The sequence below is a fragment of the Ambystoma mexicanum genome, chromosome 7q (genome assembly GCF_040938575.1).
Source record: "Ambystoma mexicanum isolate Mex_15411 chromosome 7q, UKY_AmexF1_1, whole genome shotgun sequence".
Lineage (NCBI taxonomy): Eukaryota > Metazoa > Chordata > Amphibia > Caudata > Ambystomatidae > Ambystoma > Ambystoma mexicanum.
This window is the reverse complement of record NC_090941.1, coordinates 719,548,089-719,562,692: the sequence shown is the minus strand read 5'-3', so window position 1 is coordinate 719,562,692 and position 14,604 is coordinate 719,548,089. Positions and strand designations below refer to the sequence as shown.

Genomic DNA, 14,604 nt, shown 5'->3' with positions numbered 1-14,604 from the left:
AGCAAATCCATAGGTCCTTGCCGGGAACTGCCTCCAATGGGGTTGGAAGAAAAAAAAAAAACATTTCTGGGTGATAAACCATTGTCAGATTTCCCCGGTACTCGGATCTTCCAGGATTGACAGGAATTTGAGTAGGTTTCACCAATTTAATTTCAAAGCCTAATTCCTGCAGGCCACCCATTTCTCCCATTATCAGATCCAAAACCACTCTGGACTTCAAGACAATGTTGCTAAGATCCGCTCGATCCCCAAGTGGAAAATAGATCCTTTCTAGGTCATAACTTGACACCAGACAGTGTGACGGAATTTTCAAAATATTCCCTTGATTGAGACATATGGACATCTCACCCCAGAGACTAATTAGTTGTAAAATCGAGGGGATCTTCATTTCCCAAGGTTTGTGGCAAGGTGTTCGAAATATCCCTACTGAATTTATTTAACTGATCATCTTGAGTTTCAGGACCCTTAGCACCCTGTAATATTGTCCCCCCTCTGAAGTATATGGGCCTGTAGGTAGTCTATCCTGGTTGCTGAAGGAACCTGAATGGGCCTCATTAGAGTAGAATCCAGGGTATTAGGGACAAAGATCTCCCACTGTCTTAAAGCCAGTAATGGGGTCCCCCAAGACTAATGGGGAGATACTCATATGGGCACCAGGAAGACCAACTTTTTGCAAAGTTCGGGTATCGTCAGTATTAACCTATCCGTACCTGCAATAGAGTTAACGCCCACCACAGGGATGGACTTCACTATATATAAATCCAATAGAAGTTGTTTAGCCAAGGCAATATTAACAAGGGTCGGAATATCAGTAGTTATGGGAGTCTGGAGGTCCACAGGCTTAGAGGAGAATGACGGGTTCTCACAAGGAGGATTATCTGTTAACTGTTCTTTATGAATGTTTAGGCAGTAACAAATACATCACAACCAAGATTCAAACCCTCCAAAACAATGCCCCAAGAGCTGCCCCAAGCCTCCCAAAAAATGCTCACATATCTGACCTTACGAGATCCGTCAACTGGCTCTCTACGAAAGACAAGATTCTCCTTAAAACTGCATCCCTGACACAAATGTCTCCACCAGTCTGTCCCACACTACCTTACAGCCAGATTTACTAGACAAGTAACTAATCGCACTCTAAGAAAAGTCCACTCCAATCTACTAGTACCTAGATATAAACGTACTGAATCCGGTGGGAGCAGCTTCCCCGTCAAAGCGGCACAATACTGGAACTCCCTCCCCCCTGTCTTGAGATGACCTACCCTACTTACAATTAAGATCCAAGCTTATCCATTGGTTTAAGGAACACGATATCTGAACTCCCATCACATTCTATCTCCTTAGCACCCACAGTATTTATTGTATATATGTGTTTTACAGTACCTCATTGCATTTACTGTATATATTTGTCCCACAGCAGTGCATACTTAGCTCTGTATAAATTTCGCTCCAACTGTTGATCACGCACACAGCATTGTAACCATAGCAGTTTCTTTTTACCCTGTGTACAAATGTAACATAAGCTTAACCCTCTTTATGCCTTCGCGTCCCAATACCCTCGGGTCTGGTGCGCAATATAAATAATAAAACAATATTAGATGAAGGCAGACCTCTCTTCGGTGTCAATGACCTCTATTTTATCTTTGGAAAAATTGTGAACAGGGGGGCCTGAGATTTCAATGACAGGGCCCAGGACAGTAAGACCGATGTTATCACCTAAACAAGGGATGTTTATAGGAGGGTCAGTCTGAATGCCTATAGCTGTTTTCAGAGGGATTAGATTTACCCAGTCAGCCAGAGTACCAGGGTTCAAGGCCATGGGGAGAGCTTTTATTTCACCACAACCAGAACCCAGAATTGAAGTGCCTTTGACCATATTAATAGGCACCTCTACCACACCAGGGGTCATTTCCCCCTTAGTAGGCGCAGCCGTCCCATGGGGACATCAGAACTTTGGTAAAATCAGATTTAAAAAATGTGTTTACAAATTCATTTTAAAATATTTTTCTGGTTTTTAGTTTTCTTAATTTGTTGTATGAATCTTTTCCCCACTGGGATATAACTTTTAAACAAGGGGAAATCTTTCGTTAAATCTATGGTGACCGGAACCTCCTCTAGATTTTGCAGAGCTTTTACCCCTAATGTAGTCAAGAACTCTCCCCTTATCCTGGAAATATTCTTTAGATGGAATAGAATCAGGTGTATCCGTAGATGTGGATGGACAAGAAATTGGGAGGTGCAACTTATCTGAATCTTCCTTAGAAACACTAGCCACTACAGAACCTGGGGCCATCGAAATGGGACCCCCCCCCCATGCTCTGCCTGAGAGAGGAGAGGATGGGGCAGTCATGGTATGGTTATTGTAGAATTATCTTCCCTAATTATCCTCAGTAATCTTTCAAACCTATCAAGACCCTCTAGCCTAGCATAGATTTCTGACAGTAGAAGGGAACGAGATCTAACTTCCGCACAAGTATTATCATAAAGACTGACGAAAGAACACACCATATTTAGGGCAGAAACTCTGGGTGGAGTAAGCCTAATCCTTTCGTCAGCTTCCTTAAGGGTATGGTGCAACATTGAGCCACTGGGATTTCCTTTTATAGGTTCCGGGAGTAAACCAATTTCTCTTAACCAATTTTGCTTTTCTGCGTATTCATCGATGAAATCAGTCAGTTCAGATGGGGAACCCATAAGAAGCATCAGATGTCTGTTGGGTTACATTGTTAGTCTCAGGATATCTAGGTTCCAACGTACTCTTGGCAATGGCTTTGTCTACACACTCAATGATGCGAATATCATCAATGTCATTATGTGGGGCCTCCTCGGCATCTAATTTTTTCACTACTTCCGCCAAATATAAGTGGTCTAGACTAGCCACTGATAAAGCCGAGGATGGTGTCTTAATTTGGGTGCTAGTGGCAGTTCTTTTCCCAAAGTAGTTAGCTATCTTTTTGTCCAAGAATTGGTTCCCCCAGCGTACCCATTTGAAATTTTGATTTAGGGGCGCTAAACAGGGGTTTCCTTAAAGGAGTTTTATACATATGGACTCTCGAAATGGAACTGTCCATATTCCCAGCATTAGGAGGATGATAAATGTATGTGAGACTGGCCTCCGATTTTCCAAATCATTTGTGGCTAAATCCTCCATAATGACTTGGAAAGAGACTAAATAGCACTACCTTTGGTATATATTTAGTGAGCAGCAGTGGAAACACATGTTACAGAACTCTTAGCAGGAGTTTTTATGCAGTTAACTCCAATGTCATCCATTGGTGGAGCAGGCAGGGTAGTATTAGACGGACGACAGTTAGGGTCAGTTTGTATGGCTTTCACAATTTCCTTATCCACTTCCCCAATAGAGAGGTCACCCTAATAGTGCTGCCACCGTCACCCACATTAAGGACTAGGGTAGCCGCTAATCGCTCTTCCGGAGCATCAATAGATATATTGTGTTTTCCATTGAAAATACAACTATTGTCACACATTGCCCGCGGGGTGATGGCCAAGGCATTAAAGACATCCATCCTATCCTGGAGGTGGATTAGGGCTTGCACAACACTTTTTGGTTCAGTAGTACCTAATGGGCATAAGTTTGGAATCCTGGATAATTCTTCCAGGCAATTCTCATCTTTGCCTAACAAGGCAGTGAGGGGTGATGTGGACTAGACCACCTTCTTGAATGTCAGTAATATAGGACTCCTCAGCAAGCTTGAGGATCAGAGGTAGCCTCCATGGCGGTCTGACTCCTGAGGCCTTTACGTGCCATTTAAGAGGAGCCACAAATGAGGTCCGCCTCAAAGACCAAGGTAGCATGCAAAACCCAGTAAGGGGTCACAGAGCAACAGGGGCAGTAAAGAGGCAAAAATAGGGTCAGGTTAGTTACGGTACACAGAATGTATCTCACAAATGGATAAAAATAGCGGAATTCATAAAAAGAGCTTAAAAATGTGCATAAGATTGCACTGAATAAAAGAGCGTAGTCTGGGGAGAATGATATTCTCAGCCCTGCAACTATAAAATAGGAGTATCCACCAAGCAGTAAGCCCTGAGAAAAGAGAATCTTGTAGCTTCCCGATTAGAGGTTGAAATCAATAGCCAAGTAAAGTTTAGCACCAGATTCCCCAATAAGCAACTCAGGCTGGTAATCCAGTCATTCCATCAAATGACAATGCATCTAACAGCAAACCATCACATTTTACTCATCGAGATACCATTCCATAGAATGGCCATTTTGTTGAAAAGAATTCTATGGATCCATCGACATGTAAAGTTATGATTAGAGGTTAGATTAGGGTATGGTTGTGTTAGGGTTGGGGCTAGGGTTACCTTAGGGTTACCTTAGGGTTACCTTAGGGTTGGGGCTAGGGGTTGCCCCCCCCCCCCCAAAATACAGAAACATGTGAAAACGTTACAAGGAGCTGGCCAGTGCTGAAATTTCAGCACTTGACAGCGCCATGTAATGTTGTAAAGTTGCAACAAAAAGCATGGGAATTCTACTTTTTACATGTAAAAGGGCATTTCCATTGTAATCAGTCCATGTATATTGTCAATGGACTGGTTTCGATGGAATTGCACTTTCACATGTAAAATATAGGTTGTGGATGCTTTTGCATTCGGTTTGTATTCAATGCTTTTGTTTGCCGATGCTATTTTTTCCACGTGATCACCATAAACCCTTAGGCTTCCAAAGGAAATTATGTTCCCAGGTTACAGGGTAAAGCACGCCCGACAGCTTGAGGAGCTGCCACAGTCACTCTCCTCCCTCACCATGTGAACCTATATAGATTAAATGGTAATGGGAGTACCCCAAACCAGCAATCCAAAAGTACTGTTCGTCAAATCTAAGCAGTAAAGATGTGGAGATCAACAGAGTTGCAGGGGAAGTAACCAATTGCAGCGTCACACCTTAGCGTAGTCAAGGCCCCTGCAGAAAGCCAGAGTAATCAACCAATATTGAGTCAATAATCTCGGGATACTCACAGGCTCGCTTCCAGGTGTGTATTGTACTGCTGGCGAGTGTCTAAAACCTGTGTATAGTACAATGCGCTGTAGCCACAGGTCACAGCCAAACAGTGGCTCCAGCTCTTAGAGCTCCAGGGCTGAACGCTTCCGGGGACGGCTGTGCGAGGATTTGAAGTTGCTCAAACGCCATGTGACCCGCAGAGGCTCTGCCTTCCTAGAGCAGCAAGAGCACGTTGGTCGCAGTGCTGCCTTTCAAGAATTATCAGGGATTCAAAATTCAAGGTTAGCAGCGTAGCGCAGCAGCATTAGCAGAACTTCACTGATGAGGGTCTCAATATGGGGCACGTGGACACCATGAGGTCCTGCGCCACCAGCTTGGCCTCAGACAATCCCGCCTTGAAATGTGATTGGCTCTGCATAGGGAGTTCCGGGAGGAAGTCCACAATTTCCCACCAGAACCTTTGGTTAGCGGACGCCAGCATGGCAACAGCGAGCCTGATGGAGATGCAAGGACACGATGGGATACAGCTTCTTCCCATAAGCCTCCAAGATCTCCTTGCCTAGCAGCATCGCACAGGAGGAAGCCGAGGATGACGGATGCTTGGAGTATAGTGACGCTGCATCGATTACCGAGGAGTGTGGCGGGATGGGCCAATAGCAAGAGTGGATCCCCTCCATCTGCCTGTACTTGGCGAAGTGTCGATTGACCGGCTGGGCAGAGTGGGGCATGAGCCAACCGTTTTTGGCCAGGGAGACTACATCAGTCTGCAGTGAAATTCCGGTTTTGGCAGAGGGGTGTTGCGCGAGAACTTCAACAAGGACCCCCTCTGCCAGTTGCTCGACCTCTGGTTGAGGCAGGCCCAAGTACTCTGCCAGCCCTGCCAAATGTTCGTGGAGGGCCCTGCCTGACTAGGGCGTTTAAGGGTCCTGCGTCGGTGGGGGAGTAGCAGCTGGAGTACCGGGACAAGAGCCAGAGGCTGTGGCGGGGGCTGGTACGGAACAGCCTAATGAATCGGCTGGGGGGGGGGGGGAGGGCGGAGGTAGAGGCTGCGCCGGGGCCACCGGCGGAAGAGCCCGAGGTGCTCGAAGCATTGGAGGGTGCATGTCCCCGATGGCATCCCTGAGGATAAACCAACCCCCCCCACACCGGCCCCCCTCCTCCCATCAGAGGGTACTTCATGAGCCTGAGGAACCTCTCAAAGAACCTGCCTTTGCAGGCTGGAGGAGTGGTAGGGGATATAGATGGGTAGAGGGAGGCTGCTGGAGCCGCTGCATACCCTGCCCATATGGACACAGCAGTAACCTGCCCTGTGCAATTGAAGGATAGGCTGTAGGCCACATACCTGGTTGAGGCCAGTCCCACTTCGACACTCGCCCCTCGACAAACTCCTGGAATGGCATCGGACGGGTGTCTCGGTCTGGCGCAGCGCCCATCTTGTCGAGCTGCCTGCCACGTGCCTGCGATGTGTCACTGGGCCCAGACTCCTCCAAGACTCTTGCGTGTGGATCACGAGGCCTACCCTGCTCCTTGGGCCTAAGAGTAGGTGTGACACTCGACCTGGGGGTCGGTAGAGCTTCGTTTAGGCACCCCCTCAAACGTATTGCTGGTAATAGTGTGTAGCCCCTTGGCCATACCTCCGTCCAAGTACGGAGCCCCTCGGATGACAATCCGGTACAACCTTTCCGGTCCTTCCACACGGCCACCGGGAGGATCCAAGGATCCCTCGGCCGAAAAGGCCGGTAGCTGCAGCAGCCTCAGTGCATGTGCTGGTACAAGGACCTGAGCAGTCCGTGGGAAGGATTATCCCTTGCGGGGAGCGATGGAAAATAGCAGCCCAACCTTGGGCCTGGCTTGGTGTTTAACGAAGTTCTTGAGGTCCTCTGGAGGAGACTTCTGGAAGAGCACCCTCCACCTGGCTAGTGTGTTCTTCAGCGATTCAGCATGCCGCACACTGTACAAATTTGCCAACCGTGGTATGGGCTAAGGCAACGTAGGCTGAGGGGATCTGAAGTTGAGAATAGCCCGTTGCAGGATGGACACCCCTGCTGAACACTGGAAGTTGACATGCGCCAAGAGTGGAGTGTGATGCCTGAGGGCCAAGTACCTGAATGATGAGACAAAAAAAGAAAAAAGTATCTGCGCGTCAAATTACATGGCCAAAGCCAAACCCAGGAGATTAGTGAATTCCGCCTGTTCCCGTCGACGCGGAAAAGGGGACCGAGGTGTGGCGCCAGAGGGCCGTCAGTGCATACTCACAGGGCCGCACCCCTGCATACCTCCAAATTTAAAGGGGAAGGTGGTTTTTTTTCTGGTGAAAAAGGTCCTGTCTCCCGTCTTTTGGAAAGGACGCCCATGCAGTATGGAGAAAAGGGGGCAGGACACTTCAATACTACACGTCTGGGTACCAGAATATTGGTCAATAGCAATGTGGAGTTTAATGAGTTGTTGGAGCATGATCAGGATCTGCTAAAAAAATGCTCAGTTTGAGGAGAAATTTGTGGAAAACCTTCCGGAGTATTTGCCCTCACTGGAGTGCAAAAAAAAAAATTCAGGAGGCAGTGAAACATTTTTGAAGAATCAATAGCTTCCGAGTCTGAAATTAGACCGATCTGCTCAAGTTGAAATTGTCATTAGAAATCCTTTCATTCGTTTTGTTTTTTTAATGCAAACCTTAAAATCAAGTAAACAGAAAAACATTGTGTCACAAACGAAATTGACAGTTTAAAAAAAACATCAGTTTGAAAACAGGAACGACAATACTTAACATAGAATACGTCATAAAAGGAAAAAGAATCACTTTCTACATAACATTAAAAAAAATCAAAAAACAGTTGATAACTCCACATATATTTATATCCAATTAATAATTGGTTACATGTTTCAAAAGTCCAATACCCAAACCAGATAAACCCAAGAGTGTTCCCCTTATAAAAAGGCATCCCATTCAGTTTTACCGAGAGGAGTACGAAACGTTTCACACCTATTAAATTCTTCCATTTTACCCTTTCCAAAAAACATGTTTGGCGCAAAATTTGAGCTCAACATGGACTACGATATACCATCCCATTAGAGCAAACAGGTGACCTTCATAGATTGAGAGAACATTTACTTGGCAACGTTCGGTGTTCAGTACTTAAGCAAAACACATATCAGACACGCATCTAACAGCAATCTGTAATGCGACTGATGTACCATGTAGCATATCCCACCATAGATCATCCATATGTACTCTTTTCTCGATTATTTACACTTTTACAAGCAAAAAAACGTTGTGACCTTACAGCAGGGCATTCTAGCAGCAAATGTCAGTTTCTTTGATATTATCACCTTCGCAAAATCTACAGAGCGTCAGGCCCATGGCAGTTTCACCACTAACTTCCATTATTTCACCAGTCTTGAAGACATTAAACCTCAACCATTACACCAAATTTTAGCAGGAAAACCTACCAAGAAATATTCAGGAAAGCCAATTTTTTTATGGTGGGATACCAATTGGTGGTACAGTTTAGTATTTGAAACTAACTTCATGGTCTCAGCCCAATATTGTACAAGCTTTTTTACTCTTAAAGGATTACAAATAAGTTTCCCTTGTCAGACCCAATTGATCTAGGGTCCTAATACAAGATTCTTCTAGATTTAATAGGAGTACCGCATCCGGCGTCCCTTGTCTTAAGCACGTTCCTAATAGGTAAAGAGATTATTCCTACAACTCTTGATTAGTATCCTACACACAGATAATCTTCTCCATTCAACAATACTTAATGACTGGCAGTCCAGGTCGTCCCTCAAGGCGGCTAAAGGTACTCATTTGTGCAAAGAAGGATTCTCCAAATTCATGATTTATACTTCAATAACTCCATCATCCAGAGACTGGATATAATTCCAGACGGTACAGATTTTGAATAATTTGTTTGCTATAAAGGCATAGCACAGTGAATATTTGCCTTATTTACAATCCACTTTTCTCATTAATGCTATCTGATTACTTTCTACGACAAATATTGATAGTCATTTCTTTGGGTTATCAAATATTAAGAAGCCTAAATATCGCATTGAGGTCCGAAGAGCAAATCTTTCATGGTTTAAAACCAAACCATGCACATCCAATTGCTGTTGTACGCTTGCTCAGCCTCATTACCTTATTTTAGGATTTATCTTGAACCCATTTATGGAGATAATCGGAGAAGGCAGTAATCAAATGTTGGAAATCTTTGGAGTCTGGTCTACAAGTAAAACACATCTGCATAGGCGGCCCAACAAAATGTACACCCTTCAATTTTTGGAGACACGAAAGAGGCACCATTCAGAATTCTTCCCGCAGACACAAAGAATGAACAGCGGAGGTGCAAAAATGCAACCTTGTCGCAGTCCATTTGAGGTTTTTATTGGGTGAGATAGTAAGCCTTCTTTATTTAGGTGAACTTGTATGAGCGAGCCCTCATGAAGATGAATATGAATGGAAAGTAGTCCACCCAGCATCCCCAGATTAAGATTAGAACATAAATGTGCCCTCTCCACTAGTTCAAAGGCCAATAAAAGACCCATGGCTGCAATGTAAATAGGCATGGCTTCTCACTTTCATGCCTTCTCTTGCAGAACAGACACCAGTAAACCACCCACTTCCTTTCTGAACCCAAATTGCTGAGCGCTAGAATGGCATTACTGTCTGACCCTTCCTCTACCCATTTTAAATAAGCCCTGCTAAGATTTTTGAATCTGCATCCAATAATGAGATAGGGCGATAGTTAATCGGGCAGGTCCTGTCACCCTTTATGTATCAGCACCACATATGAGAAGTGCCAAGTGGCTGGGGATACACCTGGTTTGAATGATATCCGCAAACAGTATTGAAAGGGCCTTGGCCCATACCTCTGGGTTTCCCTTAAAGATAGCATGTGAGAGCCGATCAGGCCCCGGAGCTCTAGTAGACTTGGCTTTTTGTATTTCTGAACAATGGGATAGTGAAAATTCAAAATCTCGGGAAATAATATTTAATCAGGTCCATTCCTACAGCTAACCGCTCATTTGAAGTATATAGAGAACCAAAGTGCCCAGACCACCTATGGGATGAGACAAGTTTGGGGCATAGTTTGAGTAGACTCCATTGCATTCATCAAGAGCCAAAATTGCCTAGAGGAGCCATCTTTCAGAACTACGAACATGGATTCAGAATCAGCTTGGTACATGGCTGCTCTATGACCTTAGAGCCCATTTTTTAATTCGTTTTTTCTTCTCACCCCATCCAATTTCCTTTCCCCAAGTGTAGCTCCTTTTTAATAAGTGCTGCACTTTATTACAGGAGTTTCTGCGGTACTGAACCATGCTATCAAAGGTATGATTATGTCTGGATATTCTCTTTTGGGTACCAAGCCTCAACAGATTTGCCAATTAGTGCATCAACATAGGAGAGGAAGTTAGTGTGAGTGAATAGAGACCGCTTGGTTTCAATAGCCTTTCCTAAAAAGTCGGCTATGAAGATTGCTTTTAGTTTTTGCACATTTCCATTGTCCCACACTAATCTAGATTTAGGGTTATTCACCTCCTGATTAACCGAAAATTAATTCCTGGGCTCAGTTACCAACCTAAAAAGACAGTGTTACTTCCAGCATCCAATGATCGCTCAGCAAAGTGCTTCTCATATGAAACGCTTTAGTAGCATTGCACAGGGTTTGAGACATGGATATATAGTCGATCACAGAAGTCCTTAAACCATCCGTCCATGTAGCTGAATTAATTTTAATTCAGAGTGCATTTGCTGGGAACAGAACCCAATTAGAGAAGAAATCGGACCAGAGCTGTCCCTGTAATTTCTTTCTACTGCACCCCGGAGGATCACCCATTATGAAGCTCTTGTTTGTTTCGTGCAGTGATATTAAGAGCCCCAAAGCCTTCACTGAAGGGTCAGTTTTCACCAGCCCATGCAATTTCAGCATTTAGGTCTCCTGCAATGACAATCTGCAATCCTGTGTAGGTCACTAACCTATCTATGATAAATGAGTTAATTTTCACTATTGTTTCCTGCGAGTGCAAAACAGGATTCCAGTAGATGTTAATGAGAATAAATAGAGCAGGCGAGGTAACTTTCCTCCAACACAATGGCCAAAACACATTGGGATACGTGCATGCATTCTATTATTTGGATGCCCTGCCCATTTTTAATGGCAATTAGGAGACCCCCCCTTAAGGACGCCCTGGCGTTCCCTTGGAAGCAAGTTCAAAATTCCTTGAATTGGGCCTCTTTGGGGAGGCCGGTATCGAAATAGGTTTCGAACGAGAAGGTTTGCGCCTCTTAAGTGAGCTTTTCTCAGTCTTTTTAGGGAGGAATCGACAGACTCCACTGCAGTAACTGGCTGAACTGCAGTAGCAACACTGGGTACTGATGCAGACACAGGTAAATCAATTGAAACCTAATCGACCCTGGAGGCTTTTGCCTCTTTGAGAACTTTTAACTGTTCAGATAGCTGAGGAAGATAAGCTCTTAACCAGTACTGTAATGATTGTCAGGGGTGAATAAATATTCAGAAACTGGGTGGATCTTCCCTGTCCCACCTGGAGTTACCAACTTTTTCCCAACCAGGGGTACCTTCAGGTGAAGGCACCAAGGGTTTCCCCATAAATGGCCCCGAGAAGACCCGGAACTGGGGTGGCAGTCTTCACTTGGGTACCGAGGGAAGTTGCCAAAACATACTCCACCTGCTGGTACAGTCCCCTCTTCCCGATTTCTGCCTCCTTCCTGGTCATTATTAAGTCCACAGTCCTTGTTACCGTCCCAGCTTTGAAATGTTAAGAAATGCCAGACACCTCTTGTGAATTCCACAGCAGAAAAGCTCGCTGGGTGATGGCTAACCAGGCAATGGACATGGCGTGAGCATCAGCCGATGAGAATTGCTTCCTGCAACGGATGCATTTCTTTAACCCCGTAGTAAATGGCATACAGAGGGAGGCACTGTGTTGTGTGAAAGAAAAATTAACCAATCGCATGAAAATGTGAAAGACAGCAAAGTAGTAACACCCCAGAAAAAAAGGGAGCCCTGGAGCGCAGCAAATTCAGACGCACCCCAGTACATTGTGAAAAAAACAAAACAAGGAACTGGGTGAGGTCAGTTGGTGAAGTGTGGGACTGGCACAGGAAGGGACACACAACGTATTCTCACCAACTTCAAATTTCTTAAAGGGGCAGTTATTTTTTTTTAGCCAGCTTTTTCTGGCCCATCTGCGGATACAGGAGTACCCAACTAGGAGCAAGAGCCAGGACATATAGTATTTAATTACCTGCCTAAATTGAATTTAGGTGTGCTTCACTGAGTGGACTCATTGTGGACCCCTGGCCCCACTCACTCTTGAGAATACCCGGACTGCTCGCCACATTTACCTTGATTGAGTTTTTTGCTAACATCACAGTTCCCCGCTCACTGCAACTAGCGTGGCCACCTAAAATCTGTACACCAGGCCAATTCGACATCCACATAAGCAGTCCACTAGAATACACTTCAATAATCTCATCCTTTAACGAAATCCACTGTGCAAAGAGGGTTTTTTCATGATCACCGGTTCTCACACACAAATTCTGCATCTTTGACTACTTGTGCTCTGTGCTAAACCGAGAAACTGGTATAATTGATGGCCAGAATAGCACCAAAGCAATTCAGTGCAGTTAGCAAAGCAGTAGTCAATAACATTAGTCGTTTGAGACAAATCCAACTTGGTATAGCATGAAATTAAGTAGGGGACTAAATTCAGATAGTGAATATACGGACAATGGTGTGCAGTTCGGGCAGATTTACACATGTTTTGCTTGAAAAGTAAAATGAGAGAATCAAAAGCTATAACACAGAAGTTAACTCAAAACTATCAATGCAGTTTGGCAGCAAGTAAACAAGAGGGCATCAGTTATGCCTTAAACTGCACTAGGCTAGTAACCATTAACTCTTGGCGAGAAGAACTCTGCTGGACGTGAAAAAATGAAGGGGCTAGTAGCTTGTAACTTGACATTGTTAACTTTGCTTCAGTCATTTGCTTTTTATCCAATCTTATGTATGAAACCAAGCAAATGGGAAAGCAATATCATGCTACCAGAAGCAAATGTGAGGCAGACCTTATTTTCAGTTTTACAATTTTAATGTGTGCCTTTCTCAACTTAAGCCCAAAAAACTGACAGGTATACAAAAACAAACTTTTAAAACTAAAGTATTAAGAATGGGAAGCCAATTGGTTGGCAAAGCACAATTATTGCATTTTGAGCTGCAAAAAATAAAAAAGTATGTTGCTTAAAAGTACTGTTTTCAGATTAATGCATAATAATGTGAAGGAAACATTAGCAAGAAGAACACTGAACAGATCAAATACATGATAACTGTAGATGACGCAGCATATTTGGCAAGACATAACTTAAGTCATGCACATTTGGCTATAAGATAATCTGTTAAACATTTACATCACACTTCGGTTATACGCTGGTTTGCTCTGCGCATGGAAAAATGAGTGCTTATTTGATTGACGCAATGCATGAAACCAGTAAGTTATAGCAAAGTTGATGTTTTATTAACCATTGAGCATATAACATTGGCAATCACAATTGATGCTCCATAACGATTTCAATAAAACTGAAGTCTATGTTCCTAATGCTGTTGTATTGCAGCAAATAAAAAAACTATTTTATGAGAAAATAATGTATTTCATAGGTTTGCAAAACAAAAAAAGATGTAAGAGAAAAACGTATTTCACAAGACAGAAAGCAATTTACAACCCAACAGAAGGTAATCTAACCTTCGATCAACAAGTTTGCTTCAGACTAGCCAATATTTTAAAGCCTGTTCCTAGATTAAAGTATGACTATTAAGTACTTGTAGGAATCTTTGAACTCAAGTGAATATTTTAGGTACAGGCAACAAGAACCCCATTGTCACCTTTGTTACATAATTTCCAGAACGATATCCAGTTTTGTTTTACAAATCCCCACAAACAGGCCAAGATCTGTTCAGATGTCAAATCTCAGCATTTCCCAAAGAGACGCAAAAACGGATACGGTTTGTCAGTACCAAAACAGAAAGATAAAATTGTTAAGTGTAATTATGATTACTTAAAAAATGCAAAGTTGTATTTTTATTGAGATAAAATAATGTCACTTGTTATACAGCATGGTCACATTTAAGTCACAAAAACACTAAACTTTCACAATGATGCAGGTAATTTCCATCCTACTCTATCAAGGGTAAGACTTGCTGTAACAAAATGCATAAAAGATTGCAATTACACAAAAAAAAGCATGTCTAACACAAGGTAAACAAAACAAATTTGCAGCTAACATTTAAAATTGCAAAGGCCTGTGACTTTGCACTGACTTTGACAAACTGTATGGAATGACACTTTAATATCTGCGACGTTTAGCTCCTTCAAAGTCGCTCTCCTGATTTCCTCTATCAAAGCCACTAGGTCCACTAGGCACGGCACTTACACCACTATTTGGTGGCTGGGGAGCTTCTGATCCTGCTCTGCTACCCATGGGGGAGTCCATCTGTGATGGCGCACCCTGTGGGAATTTATCATTGTGTTGAGTACATTACAGAAACAAGTCCATTTCAAAAGAAAGGCAAAATCCAAATTGGTGATGTCCACGTTCAGAAGCAAGTCCAGCAGTC

General features: G+C 43.7%; 1 protein-coding gene across 4 annotated transcripts in view; it reads right to left on the bottom strand.

Moving 5' to 3' along the window:
* Positions 1–14,604, bottom strand: part of PSPC1 (paraspeckle component 1) — a 998,435-nt gene that overhangs the window by 539,183 nt on the left and 444,648 nt on the right. The window contains exon 9 of one of the 4 annotated variants that reach the window (XM_069640796.1): positions 13,486–14,495. The exons of the other annotated variants lie outside the window; for them this stretch is intronic. Coding sequence (XP_069496897.1) covers positions 14,334–14,495 — 162 coding nt within the window. The 3' untranslated portion in view covers positions 13,486–14,333. Of the gene's footprint in view, positions 1–13,485; positions 14,496–14,604 lie in introns of those variants that run through there. 4 annotated transcript variants of the gene reach the window in all.